Here is a 22151-nt window from a genome sequence, read left to right as displayed (position 1 = left end):
ATTGAGTCCATACTGAATAAAACATATTCTGTTAGGTTTCTATTTAGCAAGGAAATTAAAGCACTTGGATGTTCTTAAGGTGAGATTTTTCTAAAGCACCTTGGGAGTTTGGTGTACAAATGCCTCTGAAAGTTGATGCTGAAGATCCCACGTCCCCAGTACTTAAAAAGTTAGGAACATGGTCAAGTAGATGGCTGAATCAGGGCCTCAAACGATATATATCTAAGTTTAAAAAAACCCCACCTTTGCGAAACAAGAGGGCTAACGAATGTCCACTCTGTTTCCAAGAGAGGTTGTTGAGAAAGTCAATGTTATTGCGACAGAATATATATCAAATTAAATGACCTGAATCACTGCTCTGGTCTGTGTAAACAAGTCATCTTCAAAGCACGCAGGCAATCCTAGCAAATTATGCAATTATCAAAATAATATTGCCATTCTAGTACTTATATTGCAGTCTTTTATGTGATTCTGAAGATTACACAAGAAACGTCTATACAGTAACTCCTCACTTAAAGTCGTCCCGGTTAACATTGTTTCGTTGTTGATCAATTAGGGAACATGCTCGTTTAAAGTTGCAAAATGCTCCCTTCTAACGTTTGGCAGCCGCCTGCTTTGTCCACTGCTTGCAGGAAAAGCAGCCTGTTGCAGCTAGCTGGTGGGGGCTTGGAACCAGGGTGGGCTGGCAGCCCCCCAGCAGCTCCCCGTTCCCCTAAGTTCCCTGTGCGGCAGCCACCCAGCAGGCTATCAATTGCCGGCAGTTCAGCTGTCCCTCCCCCCACTGCCATGTGCTGCTCCTGCACCCCACTTACCCCATCCCCACAGAGCGGGTGGGAGGGGGGAACACAACAGGGCTCAGGATGGAGCTCGGCAGCAGCTGCTGTCTCAACTTGCTGATCTACCTAAAAAGGCAATGTACTTAGAGTGGGGTCAGTGTACTTAAAGGGGCAATGTGCATCTCTCTCAGAGGCAGTGTGTGTCTCTGTCTGCCATGCTGTCTCCCCTCCCTCCATTCATGCTGCCTTGGAGAGTGTGAGGCTACATTAACAACATGTTAACCCCTGAGGGCTCAGCCAAGTGCTAGTTCATCATTTAGCAGTAAGGCATTCCCTGGGAAATATCCCACCCCCTGACTTCACCACCTCAACCAAGCTTCACAATCATCATCACTGTGTACCAGTATTAAATTGTTTGTTTGAAACTTATACTCTGTGTGTGTGTGTGTGTATATATATATATATATATATATATATATATATAAAATATAGTCTTTTGTCTGGTGAAAAAAATTTCCCTGGAACCTAACCCCCGCACTATTTACATTAATTCTTATGGGGAAACTGGATTAGTTTAACATCGTTTTGCTTAAAGTCGCATTTTTCAGGAACTACAACGTTAAGAGAGGAGTTACTGTACTCTAATTGCCACTCCAGCCAAACCCATGCATGGTTTTCCAAGCTATGCAAGCTGTAGGGGGCTGTGGACATGGCTACATGGCAAGCCAGCTGCAGAAGCCATACAAAAAAAGCTTCATTTCCAGAGTTGAGTAATTATGGAGCCTCCTGCATTTCATGAAGGGACTATGCCACTCAATGGAATTAATGAATCTCCAGACCCCTTCACTTTGTGGCCCTTGGAAGACACAGACAGGTTCCAGGAGCTCATAGGCAAGGCTATAAAATGTAAAAAGTCCCAAAGCTGCTGGGAATCGAGGGAAGGACATTTCTTCTACACAGCTCAGATTGCTACAGTTATGGTCTGCCTTACTACCTCTAAAAAGGGGAGCTTCCCCCATCAAGCCTGGAGCTGGGAATCTTGGAGTCACATGACCCCCCTTTATTCCCTTATAGAGGAGTCCTACAGAATTTAAAGACAATTTTATTTAAACAAATATTTTAAAACCACCCCATAAAATGTATCTGAAAATTTCATCATCTCTATAGAATTCTACAGGATTACTCCTGAGAGCATTCTGCGCCAAAAATTTAAAAATTCTGCGCACAATATTTTAAAATTCTGCAAGTTTTATTTGTCAATAAATAAATGCAGAGGCTCCAACAGGGCAGTGGGGAGCACAGGCCACTGGCTGCACGAAGGTGGGAGATCACCCTGCAGACCTCCCACCCCCGGAACACGGTCTCAGCGGTGAGGCTGTACCCTACCCTGATGCAGCACAAGGCCTTGGTCTGTCCCACAAACACCCTGGGGCACTACCCTTCTGCACCAGGCACACCAGATGTGGAGCAGGCAGGCTCAACCAGTCAGGATCCAGGTGTGGAGGGTCTCAGTGTTGGGGGATCCAGATGTGGGGTGAGAGGATTCCATGTGGGACAGTCTGGGTGCAGGCAGCTCAGTGGGGGGGTCTACGTGTGGGGAGATCTGGATGCACAGAGGCTCATTTTGTTCCAGGTGCACGGGCAATGGGTCTCTGCACGGGCTTCCAGGTGAAGGTGGTTGGGTCTCAGCAGAGGGGTCTGGTTGCTGGGGGAGTGGGGCTTGTTGGGGTGGGGGTCTGGGTGCATCTAGTTGGGTGTCTGAATGGGGGGGACTCAGGGTTGTGCAGGGGGTGGGGCATCAGGGTGGGGATTTGAGTGGAGGGAGCTCAGTGGGTGGTGGTCTGGGTGCAGTGATGGGGATCTGGAGGCAGGGGGGGTCTCCAGATGCAGGGGTTCAGATTCAGTGGGGTGGGGTTCAGGTATGGAGGGCTAGAGGAGTTCTGGATGTACACGGTGAGGCTTGGCAGGGGTGTCTGGGTATGGGAGGTCTGGATGCACGGGGGATAGGGTGGATGGGGGAGCGGCTCCCGGTACCGTGACCCCTCCCACCACAGTTGAGGAGCAATGGGGGCAGGAAGAAGGGGAGGATCCTGAGCATCCTGCAGCTGGTGGAGGTTTCTGGGGGTGAGTCTGTTGCAGCCCCAGACACTCCTTGCAGGGGAAGAGGAAGTCCTGTCCTCTCCTGCCTCCAGCCCCGCCGGGACTAGCAGCTGATCCCGGCTCAGGTTAGGAGCCACTGGTTCGAGCGTCCCTAGCCCCACGGTGATTTGTCTCTCCACCAGCTGCTCCAGGTGTGTGAAATGATGTACTTGCTCTGCTAGAGAGTGGTGCTTGACTGCTCTTGCAGCTTCCCTTTGCTCCCCTTTTAAAAAGTCATTTTTCTGTGGGAAAGCAAAGAAAGCTGTGGGGGACATGAATTCTGCACATGCGCAGTGGTGCAGAATTCCCCCAGGAGTACAGGATGGTTAAAAAAAAATCCTCTAGAAAGATTAATCATTTCTATTCAATTCCATAATACTGAATTCTATTCATTTTCTATAGAACTCTATTACATTTGTATAGAAACATAATTTTATCAGATTCTTCTCATAATAGCTCATTTCCATGGCTAGCCTCTAAAATGGAGTGTCACCCAGAAGGAGCTTGCACTCGACAATGCTTGAAAATTCTTCTTCACTCAGTCAAGGATGAGGGGACACAGGCTGAGTGCAAAGATTCCTATGAGTCCTAGCAGAACTGATGGAAATCCACCCAGGATCTGGACTATCAGCCATGGAGTCTATCTTCTGCCCTAGTGTGCCCCTTAAATATTAGAGTTGGATGGCCTGAAAAGCTGGCTGCATTCTGGAGACCACAATTTAATTGTGTTTGTGTTCACTGTTTTAAATTACACCGACACCAAGTGTCTGCCTGAATTTGTGCTGTAACCCAGCACCAACAGCCTTGCACCATGCAAGAACTTGCAAGATCAAGGCTTTCATTAAGGACTGATGAACAGAGTTTATGGAATCACTTCTGCTGTATGCAAGTTGGGGCCATTTTGGAAAGAAAATCATAATGACTAGTAAAGAAAACAATGATGGCCAAAACTGGGAACCTAAATTTTGGCTCTTCAGTCCATATTCACTTCAATGCAAGTTGTGCTCCTAAATCATTTAGGTGCTTTTGAAAATCCCATTCTTAGGCACCTAAACATGGACTGAAGAGTCTAACTTTAGGCTTCTCTGTCTGAAAATGTTGGCTGATGATATTTAGCATTATATCTGTAGATGTCTCTTGAATACAAAGTAGTTGTAAAAGATAAAATTAAGGTGGCAGGACTTTTAAAGCCCTTTCATTGTATATATTGCAAATGATATATTGCAAATAACAAAAATAAATTGTTGACCCTGAAAAAGTAAATATCATGCAGATATGCCAATTTATTTACCATATTCACTATTTTTTTTGACATATGCTTTTTCATATTCTGCAGCATTTATTTCATCAGAAATTTCATAGAAGCTGTGTAGGAATTTTAAGACTATTTAGTATACACATTTATAGTAAGATCTTTTCCAATGCTTTTTTGCTCTCTGGAAATTTTAGGCACGGGCATTGTGCCCAATGCAACAACACATAAAACAGATGCATTTTTCCATTCACATTGGGCAGGAAGTTTCATATTAAGCATTTCAATAATTGCACAAGAAATGGCATATATATACTGAAATGTCCCGATGGCTTGATTTATACTGGAAAATTAGCTGTCCCCTAGAGCAATAAATACCTGAAAAATTAAAAGGCCATAAGAATTTTAAACCTCCACAGGGAGTGGGAGATCACGGCTGTTTTACTTGAAACCCTAGATTTCACTATTTCCACCACCTTACTTTGATTGCCCAAACATAAGGCCTTGTGATATAGTCACCATCAATTTAGCTAAAGCAGGCCTGCACACAATAGTCCCAGCCATCACAAGAAGTGAAAAACTAGGATCTATATTGCCAGATTAAGGCATAGGCACTAAAGGTCTGTGCCTGCAACCCCAGCTCCTAAGGCCTATGATTATGTCAGAATTTCAGCTTGTTTGTTTGTTTTCTAAAGTAAGGGCTTGTCTACACTTGAAATGCTACTGCAGCACATCTGAAGCTGTTCCAGTGTAGCACTTCAGGGTAGACAGTACCTATGCCAACAGGAGGGTTTCCACCATCAGCGTAGGCAATCCACTTCCCTGAGAGATGGTAGCTAGGTTAATGGAAGATTTCTTCTGTAAACCTGTCTACAGTGGGAGTTAGATTGGCTTAACTAGGGTAGTCAGGGGTGTGCATTTTTCACACCCCTGAGTGATGTAGCTGGGTTGACCTAACTTTTTAGTGTAGACTAGAACTAAGTCTCTAGCTGTTATCACGGCAAAGAAATAGTTGAAAAGGTGACCATAGCATAGATGATCCAGTGATGTCAGCCTTCGTCTGCAGACAACCTGCAATGATAGGTGTGAAAAGTCTGAACTGTCCCATTCATTTCTATGGGGTGTTACTTCCACACCATACTGTGCTGGAAATGTCCAGCCAACACCATCCAGAAAAGGACTGCATGTGTGGCAGCAGAGTGCAGTGAGCCCAGCAAACAGATACCCCAACAGCCTGAGTTTGTAAGTACTGGGGCAGGGCCCTGCTGCCATTCCTGCCTTTTTGAGGGACCCTTGCTCTCCCAAGGGAAGCATGTGTGTATATAAGGAGTGGGGGGTGGGAAGGGGGAGAAAGGGGCTGCCACTCCTGAGAGGATAAGAGGGGCCCAAGTTGCTGTCCCTGTTTCTCTGAGAAGGGAGAGGAAGTCCCTGCCACCACTACTCAAACTGGGAGATGGAACCAGGGCTGAGGCGGGGCTCCAGGAGTGATGCCACAGAGGCACTCCATATCATATCATGGGGTGCCTCAGGCTCTGGATTGCCTCAATCCAGCCTTGAGAGTGAGACTTAAACCCATGTCTTTCATATGAGAGTGCAAGGGTGAAATTCTGGTTCTACTAAAATCAATGGGGAAACTCTCATGGTCTTCAGTGGGGCTCAGCTTTTCCCCCAAGTCTCAACCTCTTGCCTATAAATTTAGCAGCAGAAATACATAAGATGCAAGTCTGAAAATTCACCAGTATAAAAAGTCATCTCATGAAGACAAGGGAACATTGGATCAGATAAGTGCAAAATATTTTGAATTTTCACAATTGGCTACTGTGTTCAAAGGCAACTCAATGAACGTTTGATATTTGTCTTTTCCTACCACAATGAATAAGTCTTCAAACACAACCATTGTGAATTATGTTGCACATTTTGGAGGGTTTAGTAGGCAAAGGCGGAATGGGAGGGAGTAGGGTTATCCAGATGTGTGGGCAATACAATTCACAAATCATTTTTTATTACAATATCATCATCTGTTCAGTACAGGTATTCACGATGGATAAGTCTTGCCATGGCCAGAGCAGAATTATCACCCATTGAGTCCTTTGCAGAAGCACTTTTACTGGCAAGGGCAGAAATTGTCAAGGAGGGGCTGAGGAACACATGCTGAAATGACTATGCTGGTCCTCTGAGGATCAGCATGCACCCCCATGTAGCATTTGCTGCTGATTGAAAGACAGCTAGGCACATACCCTAACCACAGATTGCCTGAGCACTACAGACGGACTTGCCTCTCTACTTTTGTGGATTAAGAGGTTCCTTGTACCCTCATCCTACCCTACTGCAACACCACAGCACAGGATAGGATTTCATCCTTCAACTGATAAAAAGATTAATAATAAATAAAGTACGATACCTTCTGGCCTCGGTTTTGGTTTTTCCAACCCTCCATCTTGCATTAGCTCAAATGAAAAGGACACATTAATGACCTGGTAATATAATGAACACATTCATTATTGTACATTATTTCCTGCCCAGTGTACATGGTCAGCATAGGCTGCGTTTAAGGCTACAGAGCCAAATCCTCAGCTGGTGTAAGTTGTCAAGGCTCCTTACATCAGAGGATCGGGTCCATAGAAAACAGGGAACTAATCGTTACTCAAAGTATTTTTTGGTCAGAAATCCAAATATTTGCAAATGGGATTGTCCTGATCAGAATAGGATTTGGGCTCAACTGTCCATTGAGAGACAAGTTAGCTTGGTAAACTCCTTAAAAATTAACAAAAATAAAATAGTAAAAAATTGAACACTATATAGTCCAGGTACTTTCCTTGACTCAAATATATAGCTGAATTGCCTTGGGTGTCAATAGAGATTGTGTGTGAAGACTAAGGGCAGTGTTTGGTCTTAAAATTGTATATTGTGCAGAGAAGGGAATATGCCTTCATATCTTTAAACTATGTGAAATCTTGCAAATGTTCATAATTTTTGTTGTTCATAATTTGATTCCGCCAGCACTCAGGCACAGACGTCTTATTTGAGTCAATGGTAATACTGAGTATAGCTCAATGGCAGCATTGCAGTGGCTGCCAACAAACAGTTAATATTTCCTAGATACCAGACAGTTAACACAATTTCCTCCTCTACTCAGATGAGGCAATAACCACAGTATCTCAAATACTACTGTGTAATAAATGCTGGCAAATGCTGAATTTTTAATGGTGACCACTGTATTCCCTTTTTTTTTAACCTAGGTAGAGTACATCAGTCTTGCGTAAAAAGGTTTGTACTGTGTGTTACAGGAAGTGTTTTTTTTTTATATAAAAATATAAAATCCAACAACAGAATTACCTTTTGTTCAAAACTATCAGGAGTCAAGAAAAAGCTGTGCAGAGGCACAAAATAGCCCTCCAGGAGACCCATCAGCAGCACTAGATATACACCGTCTGCAAACTGTAAGAGACCATGATATGTCAGAGTATATATTCTAAACCTGGATAATTATTTTGCCTGATAAGCAAGATACCCTTTGCCTAATACAGCATGCTCACGACACTACTAACCTAAACGTTTTCAATTGCATCAAAAGATTTATTCTACGTGACTTCTTATGCTTATATCAGGTATTACACTGTGTTATGCCTTCATGGATAAACTGACCCGAGACTGACATAAACAAGTTGGCATATAAGCACCCTGGAAAGAGGCTGTGGCCAGAAGAGACCTGTAGTTATGGGCATCTTGTCACTGGCGGTTGAGTAGATTTGGTAACTGGGAAGTGGATTCAGCACTGGAGGAACAGGGGGTTGTGAGCCCATTTCTGTAGTGTGGAAGCCTCGGGACGGCTGATCTATGGAACACACCTTCAATTCAGATTCTGCTGGCCCTGTGGCAGAGGCACAACCATCTCTTCCGAACTGTTTGTGACATAGCACATAGCCCCAGAGCAGAAGAAAGTAGAAATGAATGTGTCATCTAATGATTGCACAAGAAATCTTAATATAGTGGAAAAAGAGGAGGGGAATAAAGAAACCGAAGTCCAGAGTTCAGCAAAGTCCATATTAACCTATTTTTCAGTGTACACAATTATAGGTAGACGGCATCCATCTAACTGCTATGGTGCATCCTTATTTCATTATGAACTATAACTACACACATTATGCACATGGTTTTCGTACATGTTACTAATTTTAAAACATTTTTCTCAAAAATTTCAGAACACGATCACATTCCTCATAAAGAACAATAAGCATGTCAAGCTTTTTAAAAACATGGTTTTGAGTTCCTTGAGATGACACAAATTCTGTATTTTTAAAAAGAGAAATGTATTCTTTTCACACTTGTGTAACACAAAAGCAGATTAATGGATTTTATCTGAACCTGGGCTGAGACCAGACATGAGCAAATTTTTGCCCAAAGGCAACATTTCAGAGAAAGTTATGAATGACTGTGAAGAGAGGTTTAGAATAGAATGGCCATCTCAATCTTATCTATATATCATGACTATCAATGCTAGAACATAGCCTCACTTAATCAAATTCTGTTTATCCAATTCCCCAGATTATCTGAAGCAGCTCAATGTCTCCCTGAAGCTGCTCATCATCTCTCTGCTGTTGGAAATACAATCTATCTCTCAGCTTAGCGAAATCCAGTTTCAATGAACTTTTTAGGGATCTCTACGGACATTTGATTAATGAGGGTTCTTCAGTAAGATAACAATGGAATATACACACACACTTAAAAACAAAGCCATATTTCTGAAAGAAAGCCTTTATATGTCTCCTCCCATCTAGTTCTTAATTTTACCTGTGCAAAATCCATACCTATTAGAGACTTGTAGTCAGTTATACGAGGGGTTCTGAGACTTTTTTGTAAGAAGGATCACGTCTTAAAGGAAAAAATGCTCTATGGACACCTCCCTTCTCACTGGTGATCATGCAGACCACCTTCCTTCCAATCTCATCATGTAACTTCCTTGTGGCAACTGCAGCAATTGTTTATATAGAAAAAAAAACACTAGGAAAGTATTTAATGTATTTTTAGCTTCTTTCAATGCATTCTAGCAACTGGAAACAAGGAAGAGGAGCCAGCACAATGTCACACTGTGCAGCGTAGAACCCAGTGATGCAACTGCTTATACACTCAGTAACTTTACGTGTGTAACAGTCCCAGTGAGAAGTGTCACAGCAGTCCCATGAGATTATTCATTTGAGTAAAGTAAAGATAGCTGGAATGCAATTGCCCACCTTGGAATTTGATCAGAATACCTGGGCCAAGATTCTCACTGCAAAAACTGCTATGGCATCTCTAATGACGAAAATTGTTCTGGACCCTCCTTATATAGTGTACAGCTAACATTAATTAATATTAATGGTAAAGGAAGTATAAATCTTTTCAGGGAATGTGCTCCAGAAATTCAGTTACTACTAGAATAGTTCATTGTCTTTGCAGTATAGTTTTTATCTTCACATGAAAGACCTATATAAAATTAAGCAATCCAGAGGTTGTTTCTGGGTGAAATAACCACTTCTTTAAAGAAAAGGAGGACTTGTGGCACTTTAGAGACTAACAAATTTATTTGATCATAAGCTTTCGTGAGCTACAGCTCACTTCATCGGATTTTCCACTGAATGCATCCGATGAAGTGAGCTGTAGCTCACAAAAGCTTATGCTCAAATAAATTTGTTAGTCTCTAAGGTGCCACAAGTCCTCCTTTTGTTTTTGCGAATACAGACTAACACTGCTGCTACTCTGAAACCTCTCATTTCTTTAAAGGTTTCAGAGTAACAGCCGTGTTAGTCTGTATCCACAAAAAGAACAGGAGTACTTGTGGCGCCTTAGAGACTAACAAATTTATTAGAGCATAAGCTTTTGTGGGCTACAGCCCACTTCATACAGCCCATTTCTTTAAAGATGGCTTAATAAGACTCTAGTGAAACCTTTGAGCATGTTATGATACGTGTATAGTATGGTGCAATTGTCCTCCCCCACCAACCATGGCTATGGAATCTTACCTGGGTTTCCAGTTCTGTAACCTCCAAATTCAGTTTATTCAGGTGCTTGTTCACAAAAGTGATGAGGGTCTGAAAAAATGAGAACATGTTGATCAAGGCACACTTTTTAGAGCAGCAGTTTCAACTTTTCCCATAAGTTAGACCTGCACGTGCAGTGTTTAGATCTGATTTCTAAATGTTTTAAAGTTACAAACAGAAACCTGCAATTTTTAAAGTATTTTACTCCTAGATTGATTGGTTTTCTGAGAGCGGAACAGAACTGACATGAACACTAATCAGATAATTAAAATACATTGTTATAATGTAATTCTTCTTCAGGAAGCTAAAAAAAAAAAAGATTTGTAGCAGTCTAGAGAGTTGTGTTATTAGACGAGGCTTCAATTTGATAGCAGCTGAAATACATGGGGGCAGATAATCCGCTGATGTAAATTGGCATTTCTCAATTGGCTTTAGTGGAGCTATGTGAATTTATACCAGCTAAGGATCGACCTGTTGAGTTTTCTTTTACATTACATACAGGGTACGTTTACACTGCAATTAAAAACCCATGGCTGACCCAGCTCAGGGTAAGGGGCTGTTTAATTGCAGTGAAGATATTCGGGCTCGGCCTGGAGCCCAGGCTGTAGGACCCTGCAAGGTAGGAGGGTCCCAAAGCTCGGGCTGCAGCCCAAACCTGAATGTCTACACAATAATTAAACAGTCTTTTAGTCATGAGCTCAAGTCAGCTGGCACTGGCCAGCTTCAGGTCTCTAACTGCAGTGTAGACATACCCACAGTTACATGACAAAGTACTTTACAATAGAGACTTCTATATATCTCTCCTGTTCTATCTTCTGAAGCAAAATTAATGTTGATGAAAGCAATAAATATAACACAATTTGTAATCACAGGATTATGACTTTCATTTTCAGTGTAAAGTTTAAGTTTTATTACATTAAATATGTTAATGTGCTACTTAATTGTATTTCAGAAATAAAACACTTTCCAACCTTTTTTACAACATTGAGCTTGTCCGGAGCATGGTCAAATAAAGTGTCAAATGCATCCCGTTCTGAAAAATAGTCAAACCTGTTAACATAGCAAGCAACAGCTATCCAACTGAATAATAAACACTAATTAAAGAGCATGAATGATGAGAACAGCAGCATCAGCAGAATCTTTAATGTAGTTTCTTTGTACTTCAGTTACTGTATATTCTGATTGTTCATTTCGTTCTATAATCTGCTAGAAACTATTATTGTCTTTTGCCAGGTTTCAGAGTAGCAGCCGTGTTAGTCTGTATCCGCAAAAAGAAAAGGAGGACTTGTGGCACCTTACAGACTAACAAATTTATTTGATCATAAGCTTTTGTGAGCTACAGCTCGCTTCATCGGATGCATTCAGTGGAAAATACAGTGGGGAGATTTATATACACAGAGAACATGACCAGTAACATAGATTTTTGCTGGGATTTGGGCTGCTTATGAAGTGATCTGAACAATGAACTGTAACTTTCTCCCTGAGAATTAACAACAATCAATATCTACCCATATAAAAACCTACAAAACTGGGCATAGGTAGGTAGTGAGCCAAATGAATTCATGAACAATGTGAACTTGCACTTTCAGTCACTGAGAGTGCAACGTTTGTAACAAAGTGCATAAAATGCCCACATTGCATTATGATCTTGGTTCATTACCACATTATAACAAGTCCTCACGTCACAGCTGTAATATGATGCTTGGTACAGATGATTTTGTGCCACCCTGAAATGCGTTCTGTGACATTTTAATATCCCAGGTTGCAGGACAACCTCATTGAAATTAGAGCAATCTCTTAAAGACCATGACAGATAGCCAACCTACCAGAGGTGGGAGCACTGATGTAACAGTGCATTCACCGTCTAAAAAGAAAGAGAGAGCTCGGATCATCTCCAGGTTACTCCATTTTGGCCAGTAATTGGTGTGACACAAAATGACTCCACGGAGAGCTGCTTTTGCCCTTCCTAAATAGAAAGAGCTAGAATGATAACTTTACTCAGTCCCATTTACTTCAGTGGTGATTTCACATGGAGTAAGGTGCTACTCAATATGAGTAAGAGTATCACAGTCTGACCCAAAAAGCACCTCCATGACCAGAGTTTTTGAACTCAGCTGTGAATAAACTATGTAAACCAGATTAACATTGCTCATGGTTTTAGTCTCAGTGACATTAAAGGTGCAATCTCAGGATAAAAACATAGCAACTCTTTCAACTACGAGGGACTAAGCCTCTCTACTGCAAGCAAAGAAGAGCATAGCATCCAATTCTCTAAAAGGAATGGCAGTTGTATTATGAAAAGGAGTACTTGTGGCACCTTAGAGACTCTCCAATTTATTTGAGCATGAGCTTTCGTGAGCTACAGCTCACTTCATCAGATGCATACCATGGAAACTGCAGAAGACATATACACACAGAGACCATGAAACAATACCTCCTCCCACCTGGATTATCATGCACATTGTAGGGAGAGTGGTCACTTTGGATAAGCTATTACCAGCAGGAGAGTGAGTTTGTGTGTGCGGTTTTTGGAGGGGGGTGAGGGAGTGAGAGAACCTGGATTTGTGCAGGAAATGGCCCACCTTGATTATCACACACATTGTGAAGAGAGTGGTCACTTTGGATGGGCTATTACCAGCAGGAGAGTGAGTTTGTGGGGGGGGGCGGGGCGGAGGGTGAGAAAACCTGGATTTGTGCTGGAAATGGCCCAACTTGATGATCACTTTAGATAAGCTATTACCAGCAGGACAGTGGGGTGGGAGGAGGTATTGTTTCATGGTCTCTGTGTGTATATAATGTCTTCTGCAGTTTCCACGGTATGCATCCGATGAAGTGAGCTGTAGCTCACGAAAGCTCATGCTCAAATAAATTGGTTAGTCTCTAAGGTGCCACAAGTCCTCCTTTTCTTTTTGCGAAGACAGACTAACACGGCTGTTACTCTGAAAGTTGTATTATGGAACATCATCTTTCATTCATGTTGGGAACCTCTAATCATTAATGCTTTTATATTGAAGTTCTGGGGTGAAATCACCAATCATCTCTAAAATAGCATTTGCTGAAAGGCATAAAAGAAATCGTTTGTTTTAAAAATGGCTATGCTGACATCAAAGTTTCTCTTATTTGTTAACTGCCATCCCAATCTGCAACACGTTTATTTATATATTTACCAAGGAAGCTGCAAATCCTGGCCTTACTTATGGTTTGAATGAACGGATCAGCTGCAGGACAATTAATTAATGTACACTTTGGTAGCCTCAAGAAAATGATAATAATCAAATGAAACTTACCATACCTTCCGGATAATGCCCTATAGTAAAAAGCAAAACAAAATTATTATGTATCTCATTTACTTTACTTCATGCTTTTCGTTAAGATGGACAAGAAAACTGCATATATGGCCAGATCCTTAGCTCTGTGTAAACTGGAGTAGGTTAATAGAGTTCAATGGTGTGCCACTAATTTACCCACTAGAGACTCTGGCTCATAGCATCAACTAACATAATCTTGTTGGCTTCAATAAACGTTCAAATTGATACCAAATAGTACACTTCCTACTGCTAAGCCCAATCAACATGCCTTCTCTTGTGGAGAAGGTTTTTGCTATGTTTATTTCATGAACTCTTTTCCCTTTGCCCCAAATATCCAGTTGTCACGGCCACTACAATAAAGTGCTAGCCAAAACAACACCTGGACTAGGTTCTTAAGTATTTAAGGAGTTTTGTTTCATTTGATCCTTCACATAAATATCACACTTGTAATAAACCCATAAGGATTAATAATGAGTCATTAGCCTGAACACTCCTCACTCTATTAGAAAGTAGGATTTTCTGCTGTTGCTTCTTGCTGGTTTTGAATAATATTTCCACTGTACACTGCACTGTGAGATCACATGTAAATGTTTTACCACGGTCACTTATGCTTCTTCAGAGCCTAATGGTGAATGAAATACTTGGGAACAGTTTTTTCTTTTCTGAGATAATTTAGCACTTCATCAACTAAACTGTGAAAGGTAAAAGCATAAGACCTACCCCTCTTCTTATCTGTCTGAAAACTTATTCAGACACTTTTGAATGTACAGTATTTGAAACAGGATGCAATATAGATTTCTTCAAATGCACAAATTTCATACATATTTACTCTACCTTTCCTTTGGTCTCAGTCTTTTGGAGATTTGCAAGTACTTTGTCATTAGTAATTCCAACTCGGTAATGTTACATTTTGAGAGGCATATTTGAAAGCCTTGTAAAGACTAAACTATAATCACTAGCTGAAGCATGATCCCTCCTGGAACCCCAATAATGAAATCTAAATATCACCAAATGGTTGAATTTTTGAGACACATCTGTTTTCAATTACTGAACTGCTGGCAAGAGTGGTGTTGACATACTCAGTGTTACCAGTTATTTCCTCTTGGATTTGTCGGGACTGGAGGATTCCTTCTCGTTTCTGGAAAAAAAGAATTGTTTTTGTTTAGTTTATTACAGTTTAATGTTTAGTGTAATATAAAAAATATCTATGATCTACAAATGTCATCAGATAAACATAAAAATAAAAAACTTCATTTTTTTTTCAGACTTGACTGTATTATTTTATTTCCATTTGTATGTATTCCACAGAATTTAGTCCAGATAACTTACTTGTTAACATAAAAATTTAAGAATGGCCACCAATGGTATAATACTAGGAGACCTGAAATGTCACCTCGTGTAACAGAGAACCTAAGGACTAAACAATCGTTTCTTCCCCTTTCTCCATTCCCCCCTCTCCCTCCACTTTTCTACCTAAGGCTCCAGTTCAGCAAAGCACATGAAACAGCTTAAGCACACACACACAGAAGGTTTGCTGAAGAGAGACCGTGTGCTGAACTGCAGCCTATGTTTGAAAAACCAGCCCAGGCAAAGGGTGCCCACGCAGTACCAGCTTTTGCAATCCTTTACTCCCATTCTAGCTGTCCTTTCTTTCCCTGTTCCCTTTCTTCATCCTCCTCATTATTTTTATTTCAAACTTGCCATTTTTCACTACTCTCTGCATTAGAGATTGTGTTTGTTTGGGAAGAAACTCCAAAATGGAGGACAATCTACGCAGGACCTGATCCAAATCCCAAGACAGTTTTAGTTTTACTTCAATGTTTTATGGATCAGGCCCATACACAGGAAGACCCTTGCATGTGCTAATTAGTGGTCAGTGCTATACACTGACTCAGGAGCTGACTGACTGTCAGAATGTATGAGTTAGTTGGCAAAGGAAGCAGCCTCAGTCTCCTCAGTTCCTTCCCTTATATTGATCACTGCCATTTTTTCGCCTTGGAGTACACATTTCATGTATGTATTGCCTCTCTCCGTGTTCTCTTTGTTAACTTTAATCAATGGCGGTCATCAAAGTATGCAGTGTTTTCCTTACTATGGCCCAAGGCTGCAGTGCATACTCAGACAAAACTCCCACTAAGTCAATAGGAGCCTATGCAATAACTGCAGGATTAGGCCCCGTAAATTTAACTTGGTGATTATTGCTCTGATAATCTGCCCCATGACACTGAAGTATGGAACCATTCTGCAACCTCAGAGAATGAATATATCTTTGGAAGTGCTCTTGGGTCCAAGTAATTCTGCCCCATAATCATTTGAATATTAGACAGAGTAAAGAAATGCAAAATTAAGGCATGATCCAGCTCTTCCTGAAGACTCCCACTCGCTTCAGTGGAAATTTAACAGTACTCTTACCGCATGTAAAAAAAAAAAAAAAAAAAAGATACCCATACTGTCAATAGAAAAATCTAAAGGAGAGAAAGGAGAATAATATACAGAAATGAACCAGGGAAGATCCAAGTGCATCATTTTTCAAAAACCGGCTTATAACCTAGATTTTTAATTACTCTAATTGCCAACAGCTTTTGTGCAAAACAATGGAAGCAAATCTAGGTTAAAATTACTTTTTCATAAGCACTGTCCTGATTACCTATTGGGTTTTATCATGTTATTTATGTCAGAAACAAATTTGTGTTTTAGTAAACTAACCCCAGCCAACACTGCAACCTTCATATCTTGTGTGTATAAAACTGATAACAAAAACCTGAAACACATTCAGGTTTTTTTGTTTTTTTTATGTATTTTACTCCAATTCCCCCTTCCGCCTCCACTCACCCACATTCCCTGTATCTTTATCAAATTGCAAACAGTGGCATTTAAAAAACAGGCCTCTTATAGCCTATTGAGCTTTCTTTGCCATGACCTTATTTTACAGAATATATCAGGGTTTGAAGCTACTGGGCTTTCTAATGTAAACAGTGAAAAAAGGCCTAAGGCTGCATTTATTGTTCCTTGAAACTTCCATTTCACTCAAATGGGCATTGCAGGTCCACAAGGTATTTAGAATCAGGCCCACTGTGTACAAAATAACCACACGGATAAAAAAACAAAGATGAATTATTCTAAAAATACTAGGCCAGATCCTAAGCTGCTGTAAATCGATGCAGCTGCATTGACTTCAGTGGAATTACATTGATTTATATCGGTTGAGGATCTGGCTCAGTGGGGCTAAATCTCTTCCTACACTGCACTGATTCTATCCCAGTGAAACTCCACTGGTTCCAGTGCACTTACCCCTGATTTACAGCAGTGTAGGAGAAGAGAAACATGCACATTGACCCAGTCCTGCTTGGTCCGTGCTGGAGCAAAACCTGGTTCTCATTCTGCCCCCTACTTACAATGCTTTTCAGGGTATGTCTATAGTGCAGTCACAGGGTATGATTACAGCTTGTGTAGGCAAGCTATCTTTGAACTCTCTGGGTCAGGTACCAAAGCAGTGAAGCCACAGTTGCACGTACTTCAGCACAAGCTAGCTCCCCGAGTAATTACCCAGGGTTCTATGCAGGCTTATACAGACTGACCTGAAGCCCGTGTTGCTTCTGCTGCTTGACTGCTCTGGGATCCAAGCTAGGTAGATTAAAGCTAGCATGCACACATACATGTATTAGGTTTGTTTTTCAAGAAACTCATCAATCCATTTCAAAAACATTTCCTGGAGTTAAGTTACGTTTATCTTTAACTGGACAACAACTTGAATGGACACATTGTCTGGGAGTCTGATTGGTGTTCGAAAATATTATGAATGCAACCAAAAGAGATGAAGTATTGCTACAAGACTTTTTGCATAAATGAGCTGTGATTACAGAAAAGACATACCCTTATACTCATGTAGCTCCACTGACTTGAGTAGAATTACTCCTGATTTACACCATTGTACTACATAAGAGGAGAATCAAGCCCATTGACTTCAATGGGAGTTTTGTCAGAATAAAGAAGAGCGCAAGATCTGGCTCCTTATGGATATATTTTTCACATTTTTTCCCTCTCCCCATTTGGTCCTTTTCCTAAGGATGACCTGATAGGTACATTCTTGGCTTTTTGGATGGTTGTTATTAGCACTTTGAGATAAACTGATCTTTTTTGATATTCGTATAACATCTAAATCAGGAAGGCAAAATGTTTGATTGAAAGTAATTTCCCTTTGAAGACTTACACTCATCAGTGCAGTCTCACAATGGGTCACTTTGATCATATTTGGAGAAAGCCCACCAACCGTCATTTTAAAGCCAACGAGCAGGATTTCAGCCTTCAGCGATATATCTGCCAGAAGCTCCCCTTGAGCTTTCTTTACTAGTAAATTACCAAATTCAAAAACTTTTCTGACATGTGAATGGTGGAAATAAGAGCTGTTAATTTTTTAGATTTGCCTAATAGATCTTCAAGTCATGCATATTTGAAGAGAGCCTAAATAATGCCTCCTTGCAAAGAGATACTGCAAAAGAGCCCCAGGAAAACAACATAAACAAAAAAGGTAAAGGCTACTAAGCTGTGAAAAATAAAGGCAAAACTGATTTGTAGACAAGGGAAAGCAGATTAAATGGCAAGAAGCAGAACAAAATATAGCAAGCACAAATAGAATTGAGTTTAGTAGGAAAAAAATAAACAGAAAAACCTGGAAAGTTTAGGCAGATGGGGCTCTAATATGGAGTGTGATTGGCACAGAAAAATCCAATTGATGGTCTCTTTATGAAAGAGCCAAAACTTGTAATCAGACTAGACTCGTGTATATAAGGCTGAAAAAGAATATTTATTCACCTAACATGGATTTGGATTTAATAAATGGTGACAATTCATCACTCAGTGCAAGGGCTGATTTAAATATCTGCACTAGGAAGGGGCAGTGAGAAGACCGTCAGAAATGAGATAAATATTAACTCTAGAGATCATACTGCGTGATAAATAGACAGATACATTCCAACAATAATATTTAATACATCTTAATGTCATAGTCTGGCCACTTTGCAATCAAAATAAGATATTCTGAGGCATGGCTCAATCTGGGAAAACACTCATTCTTTTGCCTTTTGCTTGAAGCATTGTCAGCCAGCAAAATACATGTGTGCACACACACATGCACTTGCATATACGTGTATTAGATTCATTCTTCAACAAACTCACCAATCAATTTCAAAATAATTTCCAGGAACTATGTTTTTCTTACCTGGACAACAACAACCTGAATGGACACATGGTCTGGGAGTCTGATTGGTGCCCGAAAATATTGCGACAACGCAACCAAAAGACGAAGTATTGCTACAAGACTTTTTGCATGAACAGCTGAAATAGATATTAAAAACACAAGTTACATAAGGAAAAGTAACTAAGGCAAATATTTATTTTTGCTTGCAGGAACACCAAGGAATATGGGATACTTTTTCCCTTGGCATCTGGACTCACTGGAGGCTGCTATCAGGGTACCTTTTCTTCAACTGCCTTCCTGCTTTCCATAAATCAGCTGGTAGTAGAAATGAAGTGCAAAAAAAAATAATAAAAAATTAGCTTTTGCAATATGTCTGGATGCCATTGGCCTGGGAAGGTGGAAATCTAAACCTGATCCAAAAGCCAGATTTTATGTACGGCTGCTTAAACAGCCATCTATGTTGGTCCTTTATCCTCTTTATTTCAATATGGATTAGATATTTTTGTATTCATAACATGCACTTTATTCATTTTTAAGTGTCACAATGTCTGCAGGATGATAAATGAGCCTATTCTGGCTGAAGCCTTGAGCAATAACTTACTAAACTCAGTGACTCAAACATTCCTCATGAACTTGTTAAAGTGCTTCTTGTTATTTTAGCTTTTTCTCAGCAGGTTTCATATGGGTAGTTAACACTAGCAAGAATTACAAGATATCAAAGGACTTACTGTAGGTAAGCTGTAATCAAGTATCAACCCACTGACATCAAAGGGGAATCTATTTCTAACTTTAATACTTTCTTTCTTATTATTTTTGCTTGTGTCCAGATTTGCACTGCATTTTTAGGCTTCCTTAGGGCAACACTCTAAAATGATGGTTGACAGCTACAAAACAATGCTGCCTATTTTCCATACACAACTTAGTAGTTATTGGTCAGTTTATTACACAAGTAAAATGGTAAGAGAGTCAACGAAATGTTCTCCTCCGTCATTTCTAATCTAAGTCACAAACATGTGCCAGAGATTTCTCTGCAAAAACATCACATGATTTGGCACAGTTGGCAAACTTTGCTGGGGATACTACAGGTCAGGAATGAGGTGCTTTGGCAAAGCTGGATAAGGAAGACTGACCTGCACCTACTCGTACTACAATTGGCCTGAGCCTCTGCTGTCAATCTCCTACTTTAGCACTAAAACTCACAAACACAGGTAACACATTAAAACAAAGACAAGTCAATCACAGGGCTGCCCTTCCCCCACCCCTTACATCCTGCAGTATAGGAGCCAGGAGGGAATGGAAGAAAACTTTAGGGCAAAAAGTATGATAGGATGAGAGGGAGAGGCAGCTATGCTTAATGTTCACCCTGCCTCCTCACACCTACCTCTTCCCTCCATAGATTTATGATGACAATGGGACTCTGGGGATGAAAGGGAACGTGGCTCAGGGTGGGGAAGAAAAATAGTGCTATAAACCTAATGGCCAAGATTTTTAAGAATGACCTTGTGATTCTGGGTGCCCACCTTGAGACACCTTAAAGGGGCCTGGTTTTCAAAAAGAGCTGAGCACCCACCTTCTGAAATAAAGGCCCCTTTAAAGGGTCCCAGGGTGGGCAAAATTATGACCACTGTGGGCCCCCTCCTGCATTGCTAGCTGTTAATATCGCTCTTTTTTTTAATACATTAAAGGCTAGGGAAATCCTAACCCCACTAACATCAACAGAAGTTTTGCAATTGACTTCAGTAGAGCCAAATTTCCACCCTAAAGATATTCAGTTGGCTTTGATTCAATCTAGCAAGCACATTACATGCACATAACATGCAAAAGGATATCTGAGTGCCTAAATACTACAGTTATGCATGCTGTAACACCTTTGCACACATACATATGGTAAATGCAGCTGCAAACATGTATGCAGGCACATTTCAGTGCACAGATGTCATGTTTTGAAAATCTGGTCCTGAAAGGTTGAGCATCAGCTGAGAATGAAGAGAGAAGTTGCTGCATTCACTCTCACCCTCCCCTTACTGTGCAGCTACTACCAGGAAGGGCAGGAATTGGTGGAATTACTATTCTATGTTCATGAATTGCAGCTGGGAACTATAGTATCTATACTATCAACAAACGAGCATTCCATTGTGAAACATGCAACTCACAGTCAACAGTCCACTTGATGCTCCTTGGAGGAAGTTTGAGGGTTTCATTGATCTTCTCAAGAACTGTCTGTAACTTCTGCTTCTGAGCAATTTCAGACTGTGTGACTTCAGCAACATTCAGTTTTTCACTCTCAAGTTTCTCTGAAGTGATAATGGAAGGAAAAAAAAAAACAACAACCAGCCAGTCAACTCCTTAACCCTAGGTACCATGAGTAATATATGTGAAGACATTCTGTTACAATGGATTTTTGGAAGATATCAGGCATCATAGTTTTAAAATTAACCCTTGATTTCTCAGCCTGCTCAGCGAAGAATGCTCTTTTTCCCTTAAAGGGATTTCCAGTCTCATTTTGGAATCCTAACAATATCACCCACATTTTTCCCTTATTACCCCTAACTTTTTAGTCTAAAGTAGTGAAGGGTTAGATGCAACTCCTTCTAGAGCACATCTAAGGGGTCTAAACATGCTGACGCTGCCTCCACAGCTCTACCACCAGGGATCTTCTGCACAGAAGTGAATTGAGCTACAGAGCAACAAGCCTGATAGAGACAAATATCATGCTTTAAAAGGTTTGATTCGTCCACTCCAGACCAACAGCTTCTCTCTCAGTGAATTACTGCCTTAAGCAACATGAATAAAGGCCAGGTGTGAACCAATGGAAGTGAGTCCATAAAGGGATTTGCAGCGGTTTAAGTAAATCAATTTTTAAAACTAGTTTTGGAAACTATTGCTAGTTGTGTATATAGACAAGGACTTTAATTAATTTAATTCACAATAGGTCTGTGAAATGAGAAAATGGCACAAACATATTTTCAAGGTAGAGCAAAAAAGTGAAAAAAGCAAGTGTAGTGATGATTAAAGATATTTTATCAACCCAATTTTAACAAAATGTATTGGTTAATTTAAATAGTGTTCTTTCATCCATAATTTTGTGAAATTATCTAATAATTTGGATGTGCATAAGGTCTTAGATGACTGTATGATTTCCGTCCATAAATATAATTTCCAATCCTGGAATATCTGAATGCAAAATTTTTACTAGCAGAAATTTGTCAGAAGCATTTGTTATTTAAAAGAAGATAAATATTGCTATTAATAATATTTATCACTCCTATGCAGTAGTTCTTTTCATTTGCAAATTGCTTTATCAACATTAATTGATTAATTCTCACAACAGTCCTGTGAAGTAGGCAAGTATAAGTATCCACATTTTACAGTTTTAGAAACTAATACAGTGGAATTAAGTACAGAGAAGATAAGTGGCTTGCCCGAGAGCAAAAATTATAACCCAGGAGCTTCTGACTCCCA

General features: G+C 40.5%; 1 protein-coding gene across 5 annotated transcripts in view; it reads right to left on the bottom strand.

Moving 5' to 3' along the window:
* Positions 1-22151, bottom strand: part of PARVA (parvin alpha) — an 89536-nt gene that overhangs the window by 6482 nt on the left and 60903 nt on the right. For all 5 annotated transcript variants that reach the window (XM_048855601.2, XM_048855602.2, XM_048855603.2 and 2 more), the window contains 8 exons: positions 20843-20983; positions 18711-18826; positions 14572-14630; positions 13472-13491; positions 11156-11217; positions 10167-10235; positions 7504-7605; positions 6569-6641 (listed from right to left, as the gene is read on the bottom strand). In XM_048855601.2, the coding sequence (XP_048711558.1) occupies positions 6569-6641; positions 7504-7605; positions 10167-10235; positions 11156-11217; positions 13472-13491; positions 14572-14630; positions 18711-18826; positions 20843-20983 (642 nt within the window). The remainder of the gene's footprint in view (positions 1-6568; positions 6642-7503; positions 7606-10166; positions 10236-11155; positions 11218-13471; positions 13492-14571; positions 14631-18710; positions 18827-20842; positions 20984-22151) is intronic.

Source organism: Caretta caretta, chromosome 6, assembly GCF_965140235.1.
Source record: "Caretta caretta isolate rCarCar2 chromosome 6, rCarCar1.hap1, whole genome shotgun sequence".
Classification (NCBI taxonomy): Eukaryota; Metazoa; Chordata; order Testudines; family Cheloniidae; genus Caretta; species Caretta caretta.
Note: the sequence above shows the minus strand (reverse complement) of the source record. Positions and strands in the feature narration are given on the sequence as shown.